The 23242-nt window shown below is 57.2% G+C and overlaps 2 protein-coding genes across 2 annotated transcripts in view; one reads left to right on the forward strand and one right to left on the reverse strand.

The window, feature by feature from the left end:
- The window catches only part of FAM83G (family with sequence similarity 83 member G), a 28382-nt gene extending 22648 nt beyond the window's left edge, over positions 1-5734 (forward strand). Inside the window, exons 5-6 of the mRNA XM_043583280.1 lie at positions 142-1399; positions 5208-5734. Of these exons, the coding sequence (XP_043439215.1) occupies positions 142-1399; positions 5208-5618 (1669 nt within the window). The 3' untranslated portion in view covers positions 5619-5734. The remainder of the gene's footprint in view (positions 1-141; positions 1400-5207) is intronic.
- SLC5A10 (solute carrier family 5 member 10) overlaps positions 1-19297 on the reverse strand; it is a 58112-nt gene extending 38815 nt beyond the window's left edge. Inside the window, exons 1-9 of the mRNA XM_043583281.1 lie at positions 19088-19297; positions 14114-14185; positions 13749-13853; positions 13366-13425; positions 12690-12794; positions 7866-7971; positions 7492-7572; positions 5790-5995; positions 2014-2149 (exon numbers count right to left, since the gene is read on the reverse strand). Coding sequence (XP_043439216.1) covers positions 2014-2149; positions 5790-5995; positions 7492-7572; positions 7866-7971; positions 12690-12794; positions 13366-13425; positions 13749-13853; positions 14114-14185; positions 19088-19201 — 985 coding nt within the window. The 5' untranslated portion in view covers positions 19202-19297. The remainder of the gene's footprint in view (positions 1-2013; positions 2150-5789; positions 5996-7491; positions 7573-7865; positions 7972-12689; positions 12795-13365; positions 13426-13748; positions 13854-14113; positions 14186-19087) is intronic.
- Positions 19298-23242: the final 3945 nt, after the last annotated feature.

Raw genomic sequence — 23242 nt, forward strand, 5'->3', positions numbered from 1 at the left:
TGGTTCCATCCAGGGCCCCGTGGCCACAGTCTGATGAACACCGGCCTGTGGGTGCACGGTGGGGGGGGGGGGCCCAGGCTGGAGGGAGGGGGGCAGGCCCCCACGTGCCTGACCGGGCTGCCCCCTCCCGCTGTGTTGCAGCTTCACGTGGTCGGCCGCGAGGACAGACCGCAACGTGATCTCCGTGCTGTCTGGCCAGGTGGTGGAGATGTTTGACCGGCAGTTCCAGGAGCTGTACCTCATGTCCCACGGTGTCAGCCTCAAGGGCATCCCCATGGAGAAGGAGCCGGAGCCGGAGCCCATTGTGCTGCCCTCCATGGTACCACTGGTGCCCTCGGGCACGGTAGCCAAGAAGCTCGTCAACCCCAAGTACGCGCTGGTCAAGGCCAAGAGTGCCGACGAGATCGCCAAGACCTCCTCTGAGAAGCAGGAGGGGAAGAAGCCCCCGGGGCTGCGGGGCGCGGCGCTGGCCGAGCGGCCGGGAGACCTCGCCGAGGCGCCCCCGCCTATCCACCCTGGGCTGCTCAACCTGGAGCGGGCCAACATGTTCGAGTACCTGCCCACGTGGGTGGAGCCGGACCCGGAGCCCGGCAGTGACATCCTGGGCTACATCAATATCATTGACCCCAACATCTGGAACCCCCAGCCCAGCCAGATGAACCGCATCAAGATCCGAGACACTTCCCAAGCTGGCACCCAGCTGTGGAGGCAAAGCCAGGACTGTGGCCCCACCCCCGGGCCCGGTGCCCCCGAGGACAGGGTCCCAGCTGAGAGTGCTAAGAACGGCCTTCCCCAGGGGGACCCTGAGCCACAACCCCCCGTGCCCAAGCCCCGGACAGTCCCTGTGGCAGAGCTGCTTGCCCAGCACGGCGGCGACGGTGTGGACTGGGCCCTGGAGGCCCCAGGGGAGGAGACGCCCCAGAATGGGACAGACCATGAGCCGCCCAGGACACCGGGCCCAGGCCATGCCCCACTCCAGCGGCAGGTGTCTGTGACCCAGGATGACCCCGACGGCCACGGAGCGGTGATCCCCAATGGGCTAGATGGGGAAGAGGAGGAAGATGATGATGACTATGTGACCCTCAGTGACCAGGACAGCCTCTCAGGCAGCTCTGGCCTTGGCCCTGGCCCCCAGCGGCCCTCGGCGGCCTCCTCTTCTGTGTCGGACGAGTACTTTGAGGTGAGGGGGCGCTCAGCCCCTCTGCAGAGGCGCCACTCGGAGCAGGTAGCCAACGGGCCAGCCCAGCCCCCCCGACGACAGCTGAGTGCCCCCCACATGACCCGCGGGACCTTTGGTGGACCCCTGGGTGGCTCGCCGTGGGCCCCAGGTCGGGAGAGAGAAGAGGCGGGTACTCCAAGGAGGATGCAGGCTCCACACTCCACGGACAAGGAGACCCAGGTGGGTCGGGGTCCCTGCACGTGAGGGGTCCTGGGAGCCCCTCCCCCAGCCCCAAGCACCCAGTGTGGTCACCTGCTGGGATGCCGCATCCCCAGATCGGACAGCTTTGCACGCTATGTGCAGATGGGGAAACTGATGAGCAGAGGGAGGGGGTAGGTGGCAACCACCCAGGGCCACACGCGTGGCTGGTCCCAACCCACGCTGGGCACCCACAGCCTCAGTGCCCCACAAAGTCAACCTAAGCCAGCCACTGGGAGCCGAAAGGAAACGCACCTAACATACCCAGAGATCTCAGACACTGGTGTTACAGGGAGTCAACTCTGCCCTGCCATAGCGGTTGACCCCCTCCCTTGTTTGCTGACCGCACCGAGATGGTTCTTTCTAGCCCTGAGGTCACACGGCAGTAAGTGGTCCTTGTCTGGACCTTATGCCAAGCCACCTCCATGTCAATCCCTTTGATTATGGCCCTGGGGAGCACTCTCCTCCGCTCTCCCCTAGGCTAGGAAACACCTCACATTCGTCCTTTGCCTCTCCTCCCGGTGAGCACTGCAGGTCAGGGACCCAGAACCCTGGACCCCCTGCAGCCCCGGCCCAGCCCCCGGTGTCTGTCCTACCTGGAAACAGCGCACGGCTGATCATGCCTGGCATGATGATCAGGCCCATGGGCAGCATCTTGAGGTAGCTGGCCAGGATGGAGCCCGCCTTGGCATGGTTCAGGTCCCGGGCGGACAGCGACCGCTGCACGATGACCTGGGGGCACGAGGAGGGGGTGAGTCTCAGGCCCGCTCGGGGGTGCCACTGTTCTGTATCACTGGCCTGGAGCTTTAAACCCAGGGATTTGGGGAAGCTTGCGGTCAAGTAGCAGAGGGGTGCTAGAAGCTGCCTGAGCGTGGCTCCCCATGTAGCCCGAGGCAAATCCTAACTGGGCCTCAGTTTGCAGATCTGCAGCATGGGCGGAGGGACAGATAATTGGAACCGATGGCATCTGAGATCCCTCCCAGCTCTGACATTATGAGTTTCTTTCTTTCTTTTCCTGTCTTTTTTTCTTTTTCTTTCTTTCTTTCTTTCTTTTCTTTCTTTCTTTCTTTCTTTCTTTCTTTCTTTCTTTCTTTCTTTCTTTCTTTCTTTCTTTCTTTTTCCTCCTTCCTTCCTTCCTTCCTTCCTTTCTCCTTCCTTCCTTCCTTCCTTCCTTCCTTCCTTCCTTCCTTCCTTCCTTTCTTTCTTTCACAGTTTTACTGAGTGGCTCAGTTGGTTAAGCGTCCAACTTTGGCTCAGGCCGTGATCTTGCGGTCCGTGAGTTCGAGCCCCGCATCAGGCTCTGTGCTGACAGCTCAGAGCCTGGAGCCTGTTTCAGATTCTGTGTCTCCCTCTCTCTGTCCCTCCCCCGTTCATGCTCTGTCTCTCTCTGTCTCAGAAACAAATAAACGTTAAAAAAGTAATAATAAATAAACAGCTTTGCAGAAGTATAATTCACATAGAGTTCAGCCACATAAACTGTACAAAACTAATACACAGTTTTAGTGTGTTTGTTCACAGAGTTGTACGATCTACACCTTCTAAATCGAAGTATTTTTCATTTGGTGCTCTGCAGTTTAAGTCACCAGCTGCAGTTCAGAAGTAAGAATGTGTGATTTTAACCTATTTTCCAGACATGCTGGTTGAACGGAGAGCTCCCAGCATTTATTTTCCTCTGAGACGTGATAGAGCATTTGTTACAGGGTCTGGAGGGGCAACCCTGAGGTTGAAGGACAAGCTGACCTCAGTCCTGCTTTGGCACCGGCTACCTCTGACTTGGGACAAGTCGTGGCCTCACTTGGGGCCTCAGTTTCCCTGTCTGGACGATGAGGGGGTTCGACGCAATTCTCTGATGTCCTGTGGGTGCAAGAGCCCAGGGCTGCGCTCCTGTGCGCTCGTGGCGGGCAGCCCTGGGAGGCAGGGGTGGGGGGCAGCTGCTGTCACCCCATTCTGCAGCTGGAGAAGCTGAGGCGAGCGGCAGGGCCGGGCCCTTCCCTGCAGTGTCAGCGGGCTGCTGCGTCCCCGCGACCTCTCAGCCCAGGCTGGGCCGGCAGCTGTGACCCACTCCCCGTGCTTGGCCACTTAACCTCCCTGATCCCCTGTGCCTTCATCTCTAAAGTGGGCTACTAACACAGGGTTGCTGCAAGGACCGAGCGAGGCACCGTGCAGGTGGCCCAGCTCACCCCTGGCTGGTCGCGAGTTCCCCAAGTTTGGGCTTCCCTTGGGGTGCAGCCTCGGGGTCAGCCACGGCTCAGTGCTGGCCCGGGGGCCTTTGGACCCTGGCGCCACTTTGGGAAAGTCCTGAACTGGCCTGGTTGTCTGTCTCGGCCGTGAGGTGAAGGCGAGAGAACCTTCCCGTGGGTGAAACCAGGTTACGGGTGCCGCGCACTCACACCGGGAAAAATGGCGCTCGCTGTTCTGATTAACGTAGCTGCTGCTGTCGCCTGAAAGGGACACTCCACGTGAGACAGCAGGAGCAGCAGGTGACAGAAGGTGCATCGCCACAGCAGGCAGGACCCCAGGAGGCCCCCTGGCCCGAGTGCCTCCCTGCGTTTCAGACAGGGACACTGAGGTCAGAGAGGGGCTCCGTAGAGCTCTCTGCCCATTGGGCCTTTCGCCTCCTGTCTTATTGGGTCAGTTTGCTTCTGAGTTCGAGTGTCAGTGACATGTGGGGGATGAGCCAGGAGGTAGTGAAAAGTCTAAAGACCATGAAAAGCCCTGTGGCCCCAGCACACAGAGCTGCCTTCTGGTGCTGACTAGAGTGGGCATCCTGGGGGGCTGGCCTGGCCCAGTGGCTGGGTGGAGTCAGGCAAAGCCCCTGCTTGCTGGTGAGGGTCACAGCAGAGTAGCACCAGGCACGTGGGATCCGGTGCAAAGGTACCTATGTCGCAGGGGTTCTGGTCCCAGTCCTGGTTGTGCCCCAGGCAGACCCAGCGGGACCCGGGGTGCAGGTGCCTATATTGAGGGGTTTTGGTCCGAGGCCTGAGCGGGAGGACGCCAGGGAAGTGAGGCCGCAGCCGGGCCGTGAAGCCCCAATGTCAGCGGTGTTCGGCCTCGGCCTCCCTGCGTGACCCTCTTCTCTAGGCAGTAAGGCCCATTCGGCCCTGACCTCGAGGCCAGGCAGCGTGCTGACTCACTTGGCCTTCGTGGGAAAATCTCCTGCCCTGTGTCCCGCCCAGAGACGGCAGTGTCAGCCAGGCCCACGCTGAGTGGCGAGGAAAGGAGAGGTGCCCGAGGGGGGTGGAGGGGCATGTCTTGCAGGGAGGGCTCTCCTCATTCATCCCATGGTGGCTGGCCGGGTCGGCCCTTGGGCCTTGCTGCCTCACTCGCGCGGTGGGGTCCTTGGGTAAGATGGGTGTCTGAGGCTTTGCTGGCACAAGACCTTTTGCTGCCTGGAACTGCCCACGGCCTTCCCGGCATTGCCCGCCTCTGCCCAGAGGGGTAGGTGGCTGGCGGAGGTGACCTGATGCGTTCACAGCCCAGGGAGGACAAGATTCAGACTCCAGAAGAAGACCCAGCCCCTGCAGTCACCAGCACTGCACCCCCCACAGTGGACGGGTGGAGAAGGCTGGGGCAGGAACGGTAGGAACTCACCTTACCGTAACCGTGAAAGGCGGGACCCATCGCTGTGTGAGACGAGGGGAAACTGAGGCACAAAGTAGTGAGACGAACTTGTCTAGGACCGCCCGCTGGTGAGTGGCAAGGCCAAGAGCCATAAACCCAGGTGAGCCGGCTGCCGCCTGCCCCTGGCCCTTGGGGGGTCTCCTCACTGTCTCTGCTCTTTCTCTCCTAGGGCCAACAGATCCCCCATTATAGAGTCCCTGCCTCGGGGACCAGGGATAAAGATGGCTTCCTGCGGCCCGTCAGGACCTCGGGACCCCCGCGGTACCGCGCTGCGCCTGCCGATGGCACCCAGAGCTCTACCAGGAAAGCGAGCCCAGCTGTAACAAGCACGTACCCCTGGCAGGCCAAGGCTGGCCCCGTGCCCCGCACGCTGGCAGATCCCGGGACTCCAAGGCGGGCCCGAAATGCCAGCCCCCAGGCCGATGGCAGGGTCGCTGAAGAGCATCCAAGTCCTTTTGGAATCCCCTACTCCAAACTGTCCCAGTCAAAGCACCTGAAGGCCAGGACGGGCAGCGGCCAGTGGGCCTCATCTGATTCTAAACGGAGGGCCCAGGCCCCCCGGCACCACAAGGAACCCTAGCACCCTGTCCCTGGGCCTGGAGCCGTGCAGTCCGTGGCCTGTGCCCCAGCCCAGACTCACCAGGCAGGTGTTCCTGGGGCCGCGCCAGGGATCGGCAGATGGCCGCCCAGACTCTCCAGAGCCCACCCCGGAAGGCAGGAAGGTAGGGCGGGTGGCGACAGCGACACTCACCTGGTCAGTGCACCAGTACCAGGTGGCCATGATGGTCAGACCGAAGGTCATCCCAGTCCACGGGAGGTCCCCTGTGTGGGGGTCTCGGAACATGTGCATGGCGTCTGCACGGGGCAGGTGGCAGGTCGTGTTTGCGATGGTCCTGGATGGGACGGCCTGGGCGTAGGCTGCCGCCAGCTGCTCATAGCCGCCGATCTGGTCAAAGGCTGGAGGGGTCGGGGTGGGACGGGGACGGGCTGGTGGCCGATGGCCCTGACTCCGGGCCCCCACTTCCCGATGCACCAAACTTGACTTTTTCCCATCCACCTTTCCCAGTGTCTGGAGAGGCGTGGAGGGTAGAGGGTTTTCCAGAACAGGGGAATTCAAATGACTATTTTATTTGTATTTAAAAATAATACTATTAAATGAGCATTTTGCACGTGGACACCACAGTGTCCTCTTGGCCCCCGGACGCCTGTTGGCCTCGGGCAGGGGTTCTCTGCCAAGCTTCAGACTGTCGAATCAAGGAAGCAAAAGTATTTTTTCTTGGCATTGGAGGACCTTCCCGGGGAGTCTAAAAGTGTTAAAGTCCTGACCTGGGGCTCCTAAAGGATGTGATTTTGGCAGAGCTGAGGATGGCTGGCACGTAGCACTGAGAACAGAAACAAGTCCCAGAAGGGACAAGGGCATGACCAAAGCCACATGGCCCACCGGCCAGGGCTCGAGCCAGAAGTCTTTCCTCTCGAGGCCAGAGCACATTCACTCCCTCACTGTTCCTGTCTACCTCAGAGTCAGGGCCCTGTGTGGCCAAACCCTGGCCCATCTGCGGCTTTTGCTGTGTCTGTAACCACCCCTCCCGTCCAGGCTGGGCCCGGCTGCCTGGGTCCCTCTCCTGCAGTGGGGTCTCCCCCCTGGTCTGAAAGCAAGCAGGTACACAAAGTCTGGATACAGGAAAATCCCTAGTCTCACCTGCAAGCCCCTCTCCCCTGCCTTTCCCAGGCAGGAAGCCTGCTCCCAGACTCTGGGCCCCCAGCCTCATTGCCGCCTGGAGTCCAGGCCGGGCCGGGTACTCAGAGCAAACGTACAAACACTATACACAGATCGGAAATTACTAGGCTAGAGGATCCTACAGTCTGAGTCTGGAGGAGGCTTTAAAGGCCTCTGTTCACCCTCTGTGGGATCCTCCTGGCTCTGATTGCATACTTCCCAGGACGGGGAGTTCACTACCTATTTATTGAGGGAGCCCTCTGAGCTTCCTCCGGGTTCCCTGACCAGTATCACCGAGCTGTCTAAACCCTCTTCTCTCCTCCCCTGCCATCGGCCAGCAACCCGTAGCAGCACTTCTTGGGATTATGCACATGATTTTAAACAGTTGGAGCCCATCAATGCCCTGGCAGTGTTCGTGGAGTCCTGATTGTGTGCGCACCTGCCCTCGGCCCTAGGTCACCATCTAGTCCTGAGCCAGGGCAGGTGCCGTGGCCCTGCATTCTTGAGTCCCTTCCACACCAGACCGGAGCTGGCCCGGAGCTGGTGACAAGTGGCAGCTGGGCGACAGGTGGGAAAGGAACACACAGCCTCTGTCACCCAGGGGAGGCTGACGGGCTGACCGCCTCATGGCTCGACCTTGTGAGTCCACCACCCCCTCCTCCCCGCCCGGTGCTGGCCCCTGGGTCCTAACAGGGCGGACCCCCAAAAGCGCTGGCTGCGGGGGGCTACCCCTCACCTTTGACGGTCAGGATGACGGCCCCCACCACCATGATGAGCGTTTGCAGGGCGTCCGTGTAGATCACAGCAGCCAAACCCCCTGTGGGTAGAAAAAAGGGAGCTGGAGAAAGCTGTGCCCCGAGGGAGGAGGGACGGCGGTTCCACGTACGTGTCGCCTGCCCTCTCACAGGTGGGTGAGCTGTGGACCGCTCAGCTGGGCCGGCGGAGCCCGATTCAAATCTCCGCCGGCCAGGCTGTGCGGGGAGGTGGCCCCCCGGCTCCCGCCCACCTCTCAGGCCCCTGCACACCTCTGCCGGGCCACGTGGACACCCGGGCTGGCGGTCAGGTCCTCTGTCCGCGGGCCCCCGCCCGACCCCCGCGAGGGCGCCGTACCTGCGATGGTGTACAGGGCCGTGATGGCGAGCATGAGGGTGGTGGAGAGGTAGAAGTTCCAGCCCAGACAGATGTGCACAAAGAGGGCCCCTGCGTACAGGTCGATCTGCGGGAGGGGAGAGGAAGTTGTGCGGAGGCCCGAGGTGACCGCAGGACTCAGGGCACCGCTCACTCGACGTGCGGCCTCAGTGCCCCGTGGACACGGAGGGAGAGACGCCCCACGCACACACCCACCGGCGCTGCTGGGAGGGCGGGAGGGGGTCGTGGCCGTGGACGAGCGGTTGTGCAGGGGATGCTGCTGATTTAATAAAGTCCCGAGTGGCCGATGTCCACCAAGGAGCAGTGTTGTTATTGAGTCTGGCCCCTGCCTGGAGATGTAAAGGAGGAGCCCTGTGTCCTTGGTTCCCAGGGCTCCATGACAAGGAGGAGTCCAGGAGGGCTTCCTGAAGGAGGCCCGAGAAGCCTTACGGGCCTGAAGAAACAGATCTGCAGCCTAGGGCTCCAGGCCCATATCCGTTTGGGTGTGCCCCCTGTTCTCTGCTCCCCATTAGACAGGCGGCCCTGAAAAAAGACCAGACGTGCTCTGGGGGCAGGCCGGGGGGGGCAGGGGGGCAGTCTTGCTCACTGCCCTCCGGTGGGGTTGGAACTGAAGCCAGGACCGTGTCTCGGGCCAAGGCTGGTCCCCAGAGGCTGCACTGGATACAGACGCTGCCATCCCAGACCCTGGGGCAGCCTAAGGGGCTGGAGTCCTAGTCCTGGGGTGAGCCTCACACCCCTAATTCTCCCCCCACCCCCATACTGTACTGGGAGCCCAGGGAAGGAGGGCAGGACTGTCCTGTGTGCTCAAGGGGGCTCCACCCTGACAGGATTCCAAATGTGCCATTCTGGGCCTGCTCAGTTCGGGGGAGGTGACCTGAAATACAATCTTTGGGGCCAACAGGCTCCCGAGAAGGCTGAGCGAGGCTGCGTGCGACCAGGGGGCACGGGGTCCCTTCGAACTACTGCAGTGCCTGGCCCGACATCCAGCTGACCAGCACGGGTCAGTCGGTCTTGTGGACCCCCGGTTCCCCCAGGCTCCAAGCCCTAAGGACACAGAGCCCCGGCCGAGCCCGGGTGTCACTCCAGAGCCTGTGTTCCCTGTCCCTCTCCCTCCAGGCCCCTCCTTTACCCTCCCTTGGAGAGACCAGCCAGTGTGGACTCTGACAAGGTGCTTTGAGGAGATCGGCAGCCCGTCACTCTGGTCCCTGGCTTTGGTGGTGTGTGAGTGTGTGTGTGTGTGTGTGTGTGTGTGTGCATTCGTACGTGTGTCTACCTCCAGCTCAAGGAGAGAAGCCCAGGGTTGTGAATATCAGAGCAGGAAGGACTCTTCAAGCCCCCTCCCCCATCAGACCGGAGGAGACACAGAAGCCTGGGGAGGGGACGGACTTCCCCGAGGTCAGGCTCCAACAGGTATCAGAGATTGGAGTTGCCGGGTGAATGGGGAGCAAGAGGTCTCTAGAAAGCAGCAGCCCCTTCCTCCCGCCTGCTCATCCTCCTGCCACCCAAGACCCCTCTCCGCACCCAGGCCGCCCTCGGAGCGGAGCCCTGATCTGTGTGGCTGGCCTTCAGGCCCCGGCCACTCATCTCTAAGCCCAGGTGACTCTGGCCACACCAGACTGGCCACCATTCCAGGCCCAGCACTTCACGGCCTCCAGGCCTCGGTTGGCCAGGTCCCTGTGCCTTGGGGCTGCCCAGTCCGCAGGCTCCGTCTTCCAGAACTATCTTCTCCGACGCCCTGCTCCCCTAACCTCTACTCCTCAGGGACTCCTGTCTGGGGCGGTGGGCCGCGAGGAGCCATGAGGACCTGGACAGTGTCAGGAGCAGTACAGGCCAAAGTGTGGAGGTAGGACTCAGCCGCTGTCCTCACTCCAGGACCCTGCACAGCATCCAGCAACAGCCTGTGCCGCAGCGAATATGAGATTGCCTACAGGCTCCCGGGGAGTACCCCCTGACCAGGAACTTTAGACGGCACCCAGCCCGACTGGACCTCCCCTTCTGCAGCCCAAGCCCAGCCTCTTGGGGGCCCAGGAGAGCTGCGGCCTCGTAGAAGCTAAGAGCCCTAAACTGTGTCCCTGATCACATGGCTTTGTGGAGGTCATGCCGCCTTCTGGGCCTTGGTGGCTCTTATCTGGAAAATGGGTAAGCAGATATGGAGACGGGCACAGGGGCAGGCCCAGCCTCCTCCATCCCTCTACAGAGCCCTGCCCTCAGCGGAGGCTGGCGGAAGGGAGGAGCGGGACCTCCAGGGGTGGCCCGTCTCCATCGAGGCCACCCCTGTCCCTTCAGGGCTCCAGAAACTTCTCACCTTTGCCACACCCCCTGGCACCTGACCCACCGGCCACTGCTGTTGATTCTGTTTCCAAAATACTCCCATGTCTACCCTCTGGCCCATCCCTTGGGAAGCCCCTCCCCGCCTCCTCCTGCACTCAGCTTGTTCAGAGGAAAATCAAGTTCTCTGCATTTCCACCGCGCATGGAATAAAATCCAGCTAGCCGGGCCCAGAGGTCCAGGCGTCGTCCACCAGGCCCCCTCTGTCCCCGTCAGCGCTCACCCCTCCCCGAGCTCCACGGCTCCCTGCGCTCCAGCCTCGCCCCTGCCCTCAGCTGCCGCAAGCCTGGCCTTTCCCACAGAGACCACTCTCTCCAAAGGGAGCCTGCTCTCATCCTTGTAGATTTCAGCCTCGCCTCTGCTTCTTTCATCGACGTTTTTACTGTTATGATTGTATTCGTCTGTTTACTTATCTGTCTGGAACACTAAGCTCCCAGAAAGCAGGGAATGTGTTTATCATCCAGTGCTCAGCCAGGGCACACATTATGTATGTCAGGGGTTGGCACACCAGAGACCACAGACCAGATCCAGTCCACACACCTTGGTGTGGAGTTCTCTCCCTCCAGCAGCAAATCTGAGCAGCTCGTGTGTGTCCTGCAAAGCCAAAACTACTTACTTTCCAGCCCGCTGCAGACAAACTTAGCTGGCCCCTGGCGTGTATTTTTTTCATTCAGTCCTATGAGCTATGCCAGGCATGTAGCACTGGGGGCGCATCCATGAACAGAGAGAAGAAATGAGGGAGGCAGACAATAGACATTCTAAGTGAATTATGCAGACTGTCTTCAGGCCAGAAGATAGTCCGTGTACGGAGAAGAGGGAGAGCGGGGAAGGGGCAGGCCTCACTGAGAAGGCGAAATTTGAAAGACTTGACACAGGTGAGGACGTGAGCCATGTGGATATCCAGGGGAAGAAGGTTCCAGGCAGAGAACACAAGGGCAAAGGCCCTGAGGCAGGGTCACGGCTGGTGTGTTCATGGATGTGCAAGGAAGCCAGTGTGGCTGCAATGATGTGTGTGACAGAAGAGGGACAGGTGAGGTTAGCAGGGTAGCAGGGGCCCCTTCTTGGAGGATCTTGTAGGCCATGGTTGGCCTTTGCTCCAAGTGGCCTAGGGTATTGTGCCCCGTTTCTGTATTTTCCAGAGGTTAAATGACTAGCCCAGGGCCACGCAGTGATGGGCCTCAGTGGCCCCCGACCCCATCTGAGGGTCGGGGTGGTGATCCCCGCAACCTGCCATCGAATGTTCTCTGCACACCAGCATCCCCACCCGAGGGATGACAGCAGGTGAGCCCTGCGGTCTCTGTCAGGACAGGCTGCAGCTGGGGTGGGTGCCGAACGCACAGACACCCGGGGCATTCGCGGGGCTCCACCCAGTGAGGTCAGGGCCTCGGGGCCAGCTGGGCTCATGCACTTCAAACAGTTTCAGCCCAAAGCCATCAGCCAAGGCGTCCCCGGTCCTGCCCAAACCAAGCCGGGCAATTAGCGTTCCTCCTGCTTCCCTCTCGGCCTCATCCCTAAGCCCAGCCTTGGCGTTGGAGCCCCAGCCTTGACGTCAGTGGGTTGCTTTCCATTTTATAGGAGGGTAAGTCCACTCATCTCCCTTCACAGTGTGGAGTTCGAAGTGCCAAGTCCTGGCTGCCTCGGTGCAGCAGAGAGGCGGCCGGGGGCCCCCCCGGGGACTGGGAGGCTGGGAGACAGAGGCCTGGGTTCTTTGGTCTCCACCTGACTCACCATGACCTTGAGCTAGTCACCGTCACTCTCTGGGCCTCAATGGCCTCATCTGCACACAGGGGTTGCAGGATGAGATTGTCTGTAAGGACCTTCCCTCTGAACCCTCCTTCCTTCTGGAATCCCACGCAAGCCACCCCGACATTTGAGGTGCGCTTTCTGCCCTTACCCTTCCAGGGGGACCGGGTCCAGGCTCCCAAGGGAAAAGAGGCCTGGGGTGCCCACTAGGGAGGCACCCCAATACCAGGAGGCCGCCGCCAGGGGTCAGCTTCTCGAAGGAGTTGACCGGCCACGGGATGGGCTCCCTGTGGCCGCTGGACCGCCAGAGACCATGAAGGCTCTCAGCGCCCCCTAGTGGGCAGCCCTGGTTCACCTCCGCGCTGGCCCAGGGAAGCCATCCAGGCTGACCCCCAGGCTCCCACCAGTGACCTCTCATAGCGAGAACCCCGAACGCCCTCATATCTGGACCCAGGGCAAAGCAGAAGTCAGAAGGCCTGCTTTCTGCCCCCAACCATGCCAGCTGCCCAACCCGCCTTCTGGAAGCCCTCGTCAAGCTATCCCAGACTCAACTGTGTGGGCAAATCATTGTCCCTCTCTGGGTCTCAGTTTCCCCAGCTGTTGAACAAGAGACAGATGAGAGGATGTCAGGTGTGTCTGAGGGGCCCTCATAACAGGGATGATTCCAGGCGATGCTGGCGGGATGCTGGGAGTTTGGGGGGGGGGGCAGCTCACCGATATCTTGGTGAAGACGGACAGCAGCAGAGACAGGATAGACAGGTACATGCAAATCCGCTGGCCTCCGTAGCGCTTCTGAATGTATTCAGGCATGGTGACGATCTGGGGAGGCACAGGGGGGCAGGAACTAAGCACTTCCCCGAGATCACACCCAGCTGTCAGGGCCCAGAGCTTCTCAAGGGCAAGGCCAGACCCACATACTCATTACCATCCCACAACCGGGGACGGTGACTAGGGACAGAGGCACAAGTCTGAAGGCTGTGGTGACAAATCCGGATGAGCTACTGACGCGACTCGATGGGGAAGGACTGGGAGAGATCCAGGGAATGGAAACCACTGGATCCAGTGGCTGCCCACTGGGGCTGAAGGAGTGGGCAGAGTCAGGGACAGTGTCGCCCAGGTGTGTGCTTGGGTGGAGGGAGCATCACCCCCCAGATGCGGCGAGCAGGGGCCGTGGAAACCAGCAGACACGGCTCCCAGGCTGAGGGCCTCGGGAACGTGCCTTCATGAGTTGACAGGAATGTTAGTTGGCCTAAGAAGAAACGCAGCCCTGGGAGCAGTGGGCTGGCTGTACTATGTGAAGCCAGGGTTCCTGTTCATCAGCATCACCAAGCCAGGGGAGCACGGCCCCGATGCAGGTGAGGCCACCCTGAGTCCCCGGGAGTAGACTCACCTCCGAGGAGATGTAGATGGGCACGAACACCCACGCCAGGGCCAGCAGCACATACGTGGCCTGAGCGGGACAGGGACAGAGTGAGGACGGCGGTCCCCAGCTCCCACAGACCCTGCATCCGGGCCCAGCGGACTGGAGACCTGACCTGCCAGAGAACCTGAAGAGGGGAAGAATTTGCCTCTTCCTCCCTCTGTGGCCAAGGCTAAGCTCCCTATCCAGCACTCTGGCATTCTGAAGGCCATCCATCCCCGGGAACAACCCCCGTCTAGACACTGGCTGCCCTGAGTGGCCAAGGGCAGACCCCACTGGAGCCCTATCAAGGTCTCTGCACCTTTCAAGGTCTCTGCACCCTCCCGCAGCTGCGTCCACCCCTGCCTGCTTACATTCCACTCGAAGCCCGCCACGGCCAGGCCCCCGGCCGCACCCGAGCCCGCCAGTCCAATAAAGAGGCCCGAGCCCTCGCTGCTGGCAAAGAGGGAGGCTCCAATCTGGAGGACAGAGGGGAAAAAGAATCAGCAGAGGCAGCCGCCCCCACCAGATGTCAAAGCCAATTCCCGGCACCCCATCCCGACGCTCCCAGCTTGGGGGCCCCTTGCCAGCCTCAACCTGCCCCATCGCTGGGCCCCCCCCCACCCACCCCGGGCAGTGACCTTGGGTGAGGAAGACACACAAAGTGACTGCAGGGATGAGCCCCTAGGCAGCACCTGCATCCGGGATCAGATGCGGGGCAGGGGGAGAGAACACTCACCGGCCACCAGGTCATGTCCCGGCCCGCCAGGAAGTAGCCTCTCACCGTGTTCCTGCTGGCCCCGCATGAAGACTGCAAGAACAGAGGCAGAAAGGAGCTCAGCAGGTGTTCGAACCAAACTCGTGCCTGCACGTTCACAGCAGCCAAAAGGTGGAAACGACCCAGACGCTCAACGACTGATTAACACAACGTGGTCTATCCGTACGACGGAATATTACCCAACCGTCGGAAGGCATGAAGTTCTGACACCTGCTACAGCACGATGGCCCTCGAGAACGTTCTGCTAAGTAAAAGGAGTTGGACGCAAAAGGCCACATATTGTATGATTCCGTCTATATGAAATGTCCAGGACAGGTGGATCCACGGAGGCAGGAAGTAGATTAGTGGTTTCCAGGGGCCGAGGAGAGAGGGCAAGGGGCAATGATCGTTAATAGGTATGGGGTTTCCTTTCGGGGTGATGAACAAGTTTCGGAAGCAGATACAGGTAATGGCTGTAAAACAGAATGAATGTACTAGATACCTCTGGGTTATACAGTTTAAAATGGTTTCAATGGTGAGTTTCATGTGATGTGAAATTACATCAATAAAACAGAAAGGACAGAGGGAGCCAGAATCTCATCCACAGCCTTCCACCCCAGCTCCTGGGCCCCGTGGTCCCGTTCCTTCCCTTCACTCACTTCCAGCCTGCTCTGGACCATGGCCCAAGCCCCTGGTGGCTCCCCGCTGGCCCCCCACTGGGGGAGGGATGGACACACCAGGGAGCTGGGGGCCATGAGCACGGCTGACTGTCGCCCTTGACTAAGACGCCCTGTGCTGGGCCAAGACGGGATCCTCCACACTTCTTATCCCAGACCCACCAAACTGCCTCAGGGCAGTTACTGTAGCCTTACGGGTCAAAGTCTAAGTTTTGATCATTCCACAGTGCGTAACTAAACTGAGATTTTTTTTTTAAGATTTTATTTTTAAGTAATCTCTACACCCAATGTGGGGTTCGAACTTACAAACCCAAGATCAAGCGTTGCATGCTCTACTGACTGAGACAGCCAGGTGCCCTGAAGCTGAGATTTTTGCCTCTTGATGAGGACTTTGAGCTAAGGATTTTGAGAGCCTTTTGGCCTTGATTTCTAACTTCTAGTATTCTAATCTCTGATACATTTCGAAGAATTATCACTCAAGGATTCTTGCATACCTTTTGTGTTGGTGGGAGTATAGAGTGTTGTGCTCCATAATATAATTAAAAATCTGAAATCAGAATGCCTGGGAGCAAATCCTGGCCGCTCTGCTTCCTGTGTATGACCTTGGGCAAATTACTTCACCTCTGTGCCTCAGTTTCCTCATCTGTCATGCGGGCCTTCCCTTGCAGGGCTTCTGTGAGGTGTAACGAGGTAATACATGTGACACTCTAACAACAGTGCCTGGTACCTAGTAAGTAAGCCCAATAAAGGTCAGTGATTATATGGGTTTTTCAAGCCCTCAGTGCTATCTGGACAGGAGAAAGTGAATAGATGTGAACTTGAGGACAGAAGAAATTTGAAAAGAGGGACCCTGGAGGTATACTTAGGTATATATTTTGCATTCCTTTCTCCCAACATATCTATCCTAACATAAGACTGGATCACAAAGTATCGATCAATATACAGGCCTCTTTCTACCTGACTTTAATTGCCGCCCCCCTCCCCCCACAGATTCAAGATGATTCATCTGAATTGTCTGCATCGGACATTCAAAGCTTTGGATACGGCTCCTGCTTGCCTCTCTCCCACCCCATCTTCCATCACTTTCTGTGAGCTGTGACGCAGCCATATTGAATACAGTAGTATCTGAAGACTCTCACGGTCTTGGCCAGGATGGCCACATCCAGCTTTGTGGGCTGTGCACTGTGCAACTTCCACAGCAGCTCTGTTCTTAGCCCGGGATTTTTCCAATCATGTCCTTTCATCTTTCAGGGATGTGGTAGGCATGGCCAATTCCTTCCTTCTTGCCCCTTCCCTTCCTAAAGGGGTCTCATTTCTCCTAGCAATTGGCCTGAGTGGCCCCGGCCCAGTCTCCAATTCCAGGAGTCCTGAGTCATCTAAGCCATGGAGACTATCACATTCCTTAGCTGCCGCACCTGGTTCAGGACAGTTGTGGACTTAAGCTGGGATTGCTCCTGGCCTCCTGGGAGGCGGAGGAAGAAGCCGGGACTCTGAGGGTGCTGGCAGCCATGTTCACCTAGTTAATATTCACCGAGTGCCCCTCTGTGGCAGAGTTGGTCCCAAGTGCTTTACCTTTATGAGGTGTTTAGTCTTTTTTTTATATATAGTTTTATTTTTAAAAAGTTCTTTGGGGCGCCTGGGTGGCTCAGTCAGTTAAGTGTCCGACTTCAGCTCAGGTCATGATCTCGTGGTCCGTGAGTTCGAGCCCCGCGTCGGGCTCTGGGCTGATGGCTCAGAGCCTGGAGCCTGCTTCCGATTCTGTGTCTCCCTCTCTCTCTGCCCCTCCCCCGTTCGTGCTCTTTCTCTCTCTGTCTCAAAAATAAATAAACATTAAAAAAATTTTTTTTTAATTAAAACAAAATTTTTTAAGTTTTTAATTTAATTAATTTATTTTTTAACATTTATTCATTTTTGAGAGACAGATCGTGAGCAGGGGAGGGGCAGAGAGAGAGCGAGACACAGAAGCCAAAGCAGGCTCCAGGCTCCAAGCTGTCAGCACAGAGCCCCATGTGGGGCTCAAACCCACGAACTGTGAGATCAGGACCTGAGCCAAAGTCAGATGCTTAACTGACTGAGCCACCCAAGTGCCCCTAAAGAAGGTTTTTAATGTTTATTTTTCAGAGAGAGAGAGAGAACAGGGAAGTGGCAGAGAGAGGGGGAGACACAGATGCAGAATCCGAAGCAGGCTCCAGGCTCTGAGCTGTCAGCACAGAGCCTGACACGGGACTCGAACCCACGAACCATGAGATCATGACCTGAGCCAAAAATCAAGAGACAAACGCTTAACCGACTGAGCCACCCAGGTGCCCCGAGGTGTTGAGTCTTTGCAGCAGCCCATGAAGTACATACTGTGACCATCTTCGTATTCCCAATGAGAAAGTCAAGGCTTTCACAGATGAAAGTGGCTAGTAAGTGATGGAGTCAGGATTTGAACCCAGGCTAACCAGACAGGCTGGGCATCTCACCTCTGTGAGGGAAACTGGACTCAGGACAATGTCACACATGCATGGGAGGCTGAGAAAATCAAAGTGAAGTGCAGCGACAGCCTTGATGATACTCTGGAAACCCCTGGATCCTACCGTACCTGAAGCCTTCACCATTGCTGGACTTTTCAGAATGGACGTCATTATATTTCCTTCATTGTTCAAGCTCATCTGATACAGGTTTTCGGTCCCTTACTCACAGATACCCTAAGAGATGCAAAAGCTCAGCCCAAGGTCGCTTGTAACGCCTCCTTAAAGGCCCTCCCCTGGGCTCTCCTAACCCCACTGTCAGCACCTTTGCAGGTGCACCTGCCCAGCCCAGCCCAGCCCAGCTTGTTCCATCTGCTTTTGGGTGATGAACGCCTACATCTGACCCCTGTGGGATCCGGCTCCAGGGTGTACTCCTTGAGTGGCTCTGTTCTTTTCTGCCTGTGCTCACAGCCCTGTGGCCTTGGAGGGGCAGGTTGGAACTCCCACAGCCCCGCTGCACACAGCACCAGCCTGCAGGGGAAGGCTGAGCTGCGAGGGGGCGAGTCCTGGGCGGCAAGGCTGATGGGCCGTGTCACCGGGTGGCAAAGGGCCTGGCCTCAGATACCGAAAACATTTTCTTACGTGTGCACTTCCAAATAAATCCTCCCACCCACACTGACTGGGGAGGCCTTCTCTCCCTCCTCTTCCCTCTCTCTCCCCTCCTCTTCCCTCTTTAGGTCTTGTTGACCTCTGGCCCCCTGGCTTAAATCAGCGGCCAGGAAAGACAAGATAGGGATACTCATTCTCCGCCAGGAGATAAAGACCATGTGTCAGCACTCAGGGCTGCTGGCCCGGGCACTCCTGGGGACAAGGAGGACGAGCCTGACTTCTGCAAACCCACAGCTGGTTTCTGTGTTCACGTCCTCACCAGAGAGGCCTCCAAAGTCAGCATTATGAGCACACAGGAGGGACCCCTCCCCTATGTACCGGGACCTGGGGTTCGCTGGGGAAGTCCCAGACCCCAGAGCACTGGGGTTCATCTGTAAATGGGGCTGGCCTTTGCCCCGGGGCTGTGGGGACCAGGTGCCGAGCACAGCGCCTGCCTAGCAGGACCCTCACTGCCACTGGAGTCTGTGATGGCCTGAATCACTTCTCTTTCCTATAGAAAGTGAGAGAAACTCGCTTAGGAACTAGGCTAGGCTGGTGGACAGGGAGCTTCTTTTTTTTTTAAGGTTTTATTTTTATTTCTGAGAGACAGTGCAAGCAGGGGAGGATGAGAGTGGGGGGCGGGGGGAGACAGAGGATCCAAAGGAGGCTCTGTGATGACAGCAGCGAGCCGGATACAGGGCTTGAACTCAGCAAGTGGGAGATCACGACCTGAGCTGAAGTGGGACGCTCAAATCACGGAGCCGCCCGGGCGCCCCGGACACAGAGCTCTTAAAAGTAAAGATCCCCAGGCTCCGTGTGCCTCTCCCCTCCTCTGAACAGACCATGAGCCCATCTGACATGGGGGAGACAGAGGTCAAGAAGGCGATGAGCCGTGCCGGGCCCCCAGCTTGTCCGCACAGACGCTCAGTGAACTTCCCGCGAAGCCTGCCTGTTACAGAGAGGCCCTCCTCCTCCTCGCTTTGTAGACTGAGAAACCACTGCCCAAAGAGAAGGGGGCTTGGTCAAGGTCCCAGATGAATCTACCCCAGGGCTGGGAAGAGGGCCCCGGGGGACACCCGGCCTCCAGGGGACACGATACAGATGCCTCAGGGACCTGCCAGCCCAGTTCCCACCCCCCGGTCCCCCCCCCGGCTGGCCGCCCACTGCAGGCCTCTCACCCATATGCCCACAGCCAGGTTCAGGGCGAAATACACGGTGATGACGATGAGGTCGGTCACGCTCAGCTGCGGGCTGGGAGCACGGGGGTCGCCGGTGGAGTTGTCCGCCTCCATCCCGAGGCAGGCGCCAGCCCTGAGCAAAAGGAGCTAACTGAGGGCCGAACCGGGTCAGAAAGGGCTTCCCGGCAGGCAATAAATTGATCATTAAACCGAGCACGATGGTGGCATCTCCAGCCCACAATGTGGCCGCGTGCTTGAGAGCGGCTTCAAAGTGCGGCTCGGTGTCCTCCACCGCCCCCCCCCACACACACAGTGGGGAGCAAGTCCCGACCGTGAGAATGGGGGAGAGCTCGAAGGGGGCTGGAGGAGGGGAGCCCCCCTGCACTCAGAGGGGGTTTGGGAAAAATAAAGGGGAGGCCTGGCTGGCTCAGTCAGTAGAGCGTGCGACTCTTAATCTCAGGGTTGTGAGTTCAATCCCCACACTAGGCGTGAAGTCTTGTGACTTGACCTGTATTTAATTTGTATAGAAAGCATGGCAAGTGGGGGACAGATGCCTCACCTCTGGGGACATCAGGCAACCATGCCCTGTGGCCATCAGGCCACGAGTAGCCTGAGAGGGTCTTGGAAGGGCGACCCCCTGTGTCACGTGGTCCACTTCTAGCCACGACAGACAGTCCCAGCCCCAGAACGTCCCAGTACTGAACAATAAAGTCCTGTTGCCAAATTCTGTGCTTGCTTTATCTAGACTTAGTTGAAACAATCCCAAGCCCCTCATTTGACCATCTGTTTGGGTCCCCGTGGTCCCCTCGGGACATCCACGGAAGGTCACAATATCTAGCAAGTGCCTGCCAGGAGCTGAGGACAATGCTTAGCTTAGGTGATACCATATCGCAGTCAAGGAATGGAGGCCAGGAGGCTGAGCCATCTGTCATTATCTAGCCCCGTAAGGGACCGAGCTGGGATTCAGCTCCAGATCTGACCCCAGAGGCTCCCCATTGGTGGCAGTGAGGGCTGTGACTCCATCTAGGGTCCTAGATGCTTGCTCACTAATTAAGTCATCATGCACAGCCTGGTGGATGTCTCCGACATGGCCCGTGGCTTTGCAAAACATTTGAAGTTTAACCAGGACGCGCAGCTCTTCCAGAAGTGTTAATGAGTGAGCAGCAGCCCCCGGGAACACACTGACCCGCAAAACCCAGCTCTGCCTGTTACTCGGTAACTGGGGGTAGACTGTTTAAAGATTACATGCAAAACTAGACAGAGGAGAACAATTAAGTCACTGTTTATAGTAAATTCGGGCGGGCTTAGACTGCCCCCTCCCCAACTACCCTCACCTTCAGCCAACTAGCCTCTCGGATGGTGTTGACTTTCCAAGCCATTGCTGAGAAGCATATCATGAATCAAAAGATCACTTTATACGAGTCAAAAGGACCCAGCTGGGTACTGTCCAGATTTTGTAAGCCAGCCGCCTAAAGATAAAGTGGTTGAAAAATAGTATTTGGTCCCCTCTCCTCAGCCTGGGTCTCAGAAGGAAACAAACCACCAAGGGATAAAACCCCCTGCCCTCTGATGAAAGTTCTGGGGAAAAGAGGTCATGAGGAGCACATGGGTGGGACGGGGAGAGGGTGGCAGTGAAGGAGGTGAGAAATTCCACACGTAAGCCCAATCACATTCCATATTCCCACCCCATCCTACCCAACACGACCACATGCAGATCAAACTCTTCTGGCCCAGCCCACCCAGGACAGAATATGGGGCCAGCCTAGCCAAGGAGCCATCCGTATCACACCCTGTAAGCCGCATCTATCCCAAGAGGAAGCCCTGAGCTCATGTTTTCCACTACGACCAACTCCATATCTCTGGACACCAACTGGATGTCCTACAATTTGACTCAACTGTCACTACCTACCTGAGTTACTGCAGACCCCACGGGTTGAGCCCTCAGTCTGCCAGAACTGTGCCCCACCTCAGATGCCAGGCACAAATCTTAGGCCTCCCATACTTCTGGCTGACCATCTATAAATGTTGGAAGGTCCCATGACCCCTTTCAAAGATGTCATAATTTGCTAGATGGCTCACAGAACTCAGGGAAACATTTACAATTGCCAGTTGATGATAAAGCTTATTATAAAGGATACAGATGAACAGCCAGATGAAGAGGTACATAGAAGTGAGGTCCAGGGGCGCCTGGGTGGCTCAGTCGGTTAAGGGTCCGACTTCAGCTCAGGTCATGATCTCGCGGTCCGTGAGTTCGAGCCCTGTGTCGGGCTCTGTGCTGACAGCTCAGAGCCTGGAACCTGTTTCGGATTCTGTGTCTCCCTCTCTCTCTGACCCTCCCCCGTTCATGCTCTGTCTCAAAAATAAATAAATGTTACAAAAAAAAAAAAAGTGAGGTCCAGAACAGACCAAGTCCATGGGTGTGTTCACCAACCTGTAACTTCCTGAACCCTATTCGTTCTGTAGGGGGTTTTATGTAGGTTTCTTCACCTAGCACGATGGATTCCATCACTGGCCACGGATGATTAACCCAAGGCTAAAAGTTCCAACCCTCGTATCATGCCTTGGTCTCGTCATCAGTTCCCATCTTGAAGCTCTCCAACGGCCACTGAATTGTACACCTTAAAATGTTGAAAATGTTGTGGGGCACCTGGGTGTCTCCGTCAGTTAACTGTCCAACTCTTTCGGCTCAGGTCATGATCTCGCGGTTCAGGAGTTCGAGCCCCACATCAGGCTCCATGCTGACAGCTCAGAGCCTGGAGCCTGCTTCTGATTCTGTGACTCTCTCTCTCTCTGACCCTCCCCTGCTCGTGCTCTGTTTCTGTCTCTCAAAACATGAATAAATATTTTTAAAAATTTTTTAATGTTGAAAATGTTGAATTTTATGTTATGGACATGGTACCTCGATAATAAAAAATAGACTTATGGGATTTAGAAGGCTTCAGAGGTCTTGGTATTATGTACAGATGTACTAAACCAAGGTAAAATCCTGTAACCATTAAGAAGTTTCTCTTCAGGGATGCCTGGATGGCTCAGTCAGTTAAGCTGCTGAGTCTTGACCTCGGCTCAGGTCATGATCTTGTGGTTCGTGAGTTTGAGCCATGCATTGGGTTCTATGCTGACAGTGTGGAGCCTCCTTGGAATTCTCTGTCTCCCTCTCTCTCTGCTCCTCCCCTGCTCGTGCTCTCTCCCCCCCCCCCAAAAAAAACCTTAAAAAAAAAAGTTTCTCTTCAAATATGGGTTGCCTGGGTGGCTCGGTTGGCTGAGTGGCCAACTTCAGCTCCGATCATGATCTCGCACTTCCTGAGTTCAAGCCCAGCCTCGGGCTCGCTGCTGTCATCACAGAGCCCACTTCAGATCCTCTGTCCTCCTCTCTCTCTGGCCCTCCCCTGCTTGCACTTTCTCTCTCTCAAAAATAAAGAAGTTTCACCTCAAATAGGAACACAATTATACTTGGGACCTTAATGCCTGACTCCCAACAATGGATAGATCGTCAAGAGAATCAATAAGGAAACAGCAGATTTGAGCAACGTTATAGACCAGATGGACCTACCATACACAGAACATTATACTCAACAACAATAGAATACAGATTCTTCTCGAGTGCACACGGAACATTTTCTAGGGTAGACCATATGCTAGGCCAGACATATGTTAGACAAAACAAATCTTAGCAATTTCAAGAAAACTGAATTCATACCAAGTATCTTCTCTGAACACAAGGGCATGAAACTAGAAATCAATAAGGAGAATGCTGAAAAATTCATGAATACGTAGAAATTAAACAACACTCTCCTGAACAACAGTGGATCAAAGAAGACATTAAAGGGGAAATAACAAACAAGTACCTTGAAACAAATGAACATGGAAACACATCATACCAAAACTTATGGGATGCAGTGAAAAGCCGTTCTAAGAAGGAACGTTATAGCCACAAACACTTGCATTAAGAAGTAACAATGAGGGGCGCCTGGGTGGCTCAGTCGGTTAAGCGTCCGACTTCAGCCAGGTCACGATCTCACGGTCCGTGAGTTCAAGCCCCGCGTTGGGCTCTGGGCTGATGGCTCAGAGCCTGGAGCCTGCTTCCGATTCTGTGTCTCCCTCTCTCTCTGCCCCTCCCCCGTTCATGCTCTGTCTCTCTCTGTCTCAAAAATAAAT

This window comes from Prionailurus bengalensis, chromosome E1 (genome assembly GCF_016509475.1).
Source record: "Prionailurus bengalensis isolate Pbe53 chromosome E1, Fcat_Pben_1.1_paternal_pri, whole genome shotgun sequence".
NCBI lineage: Eukaryota > Metazoa > Chordata > Mammalia > Carnivora > Felidae > Prionailurus > Prionailurus bengalensis.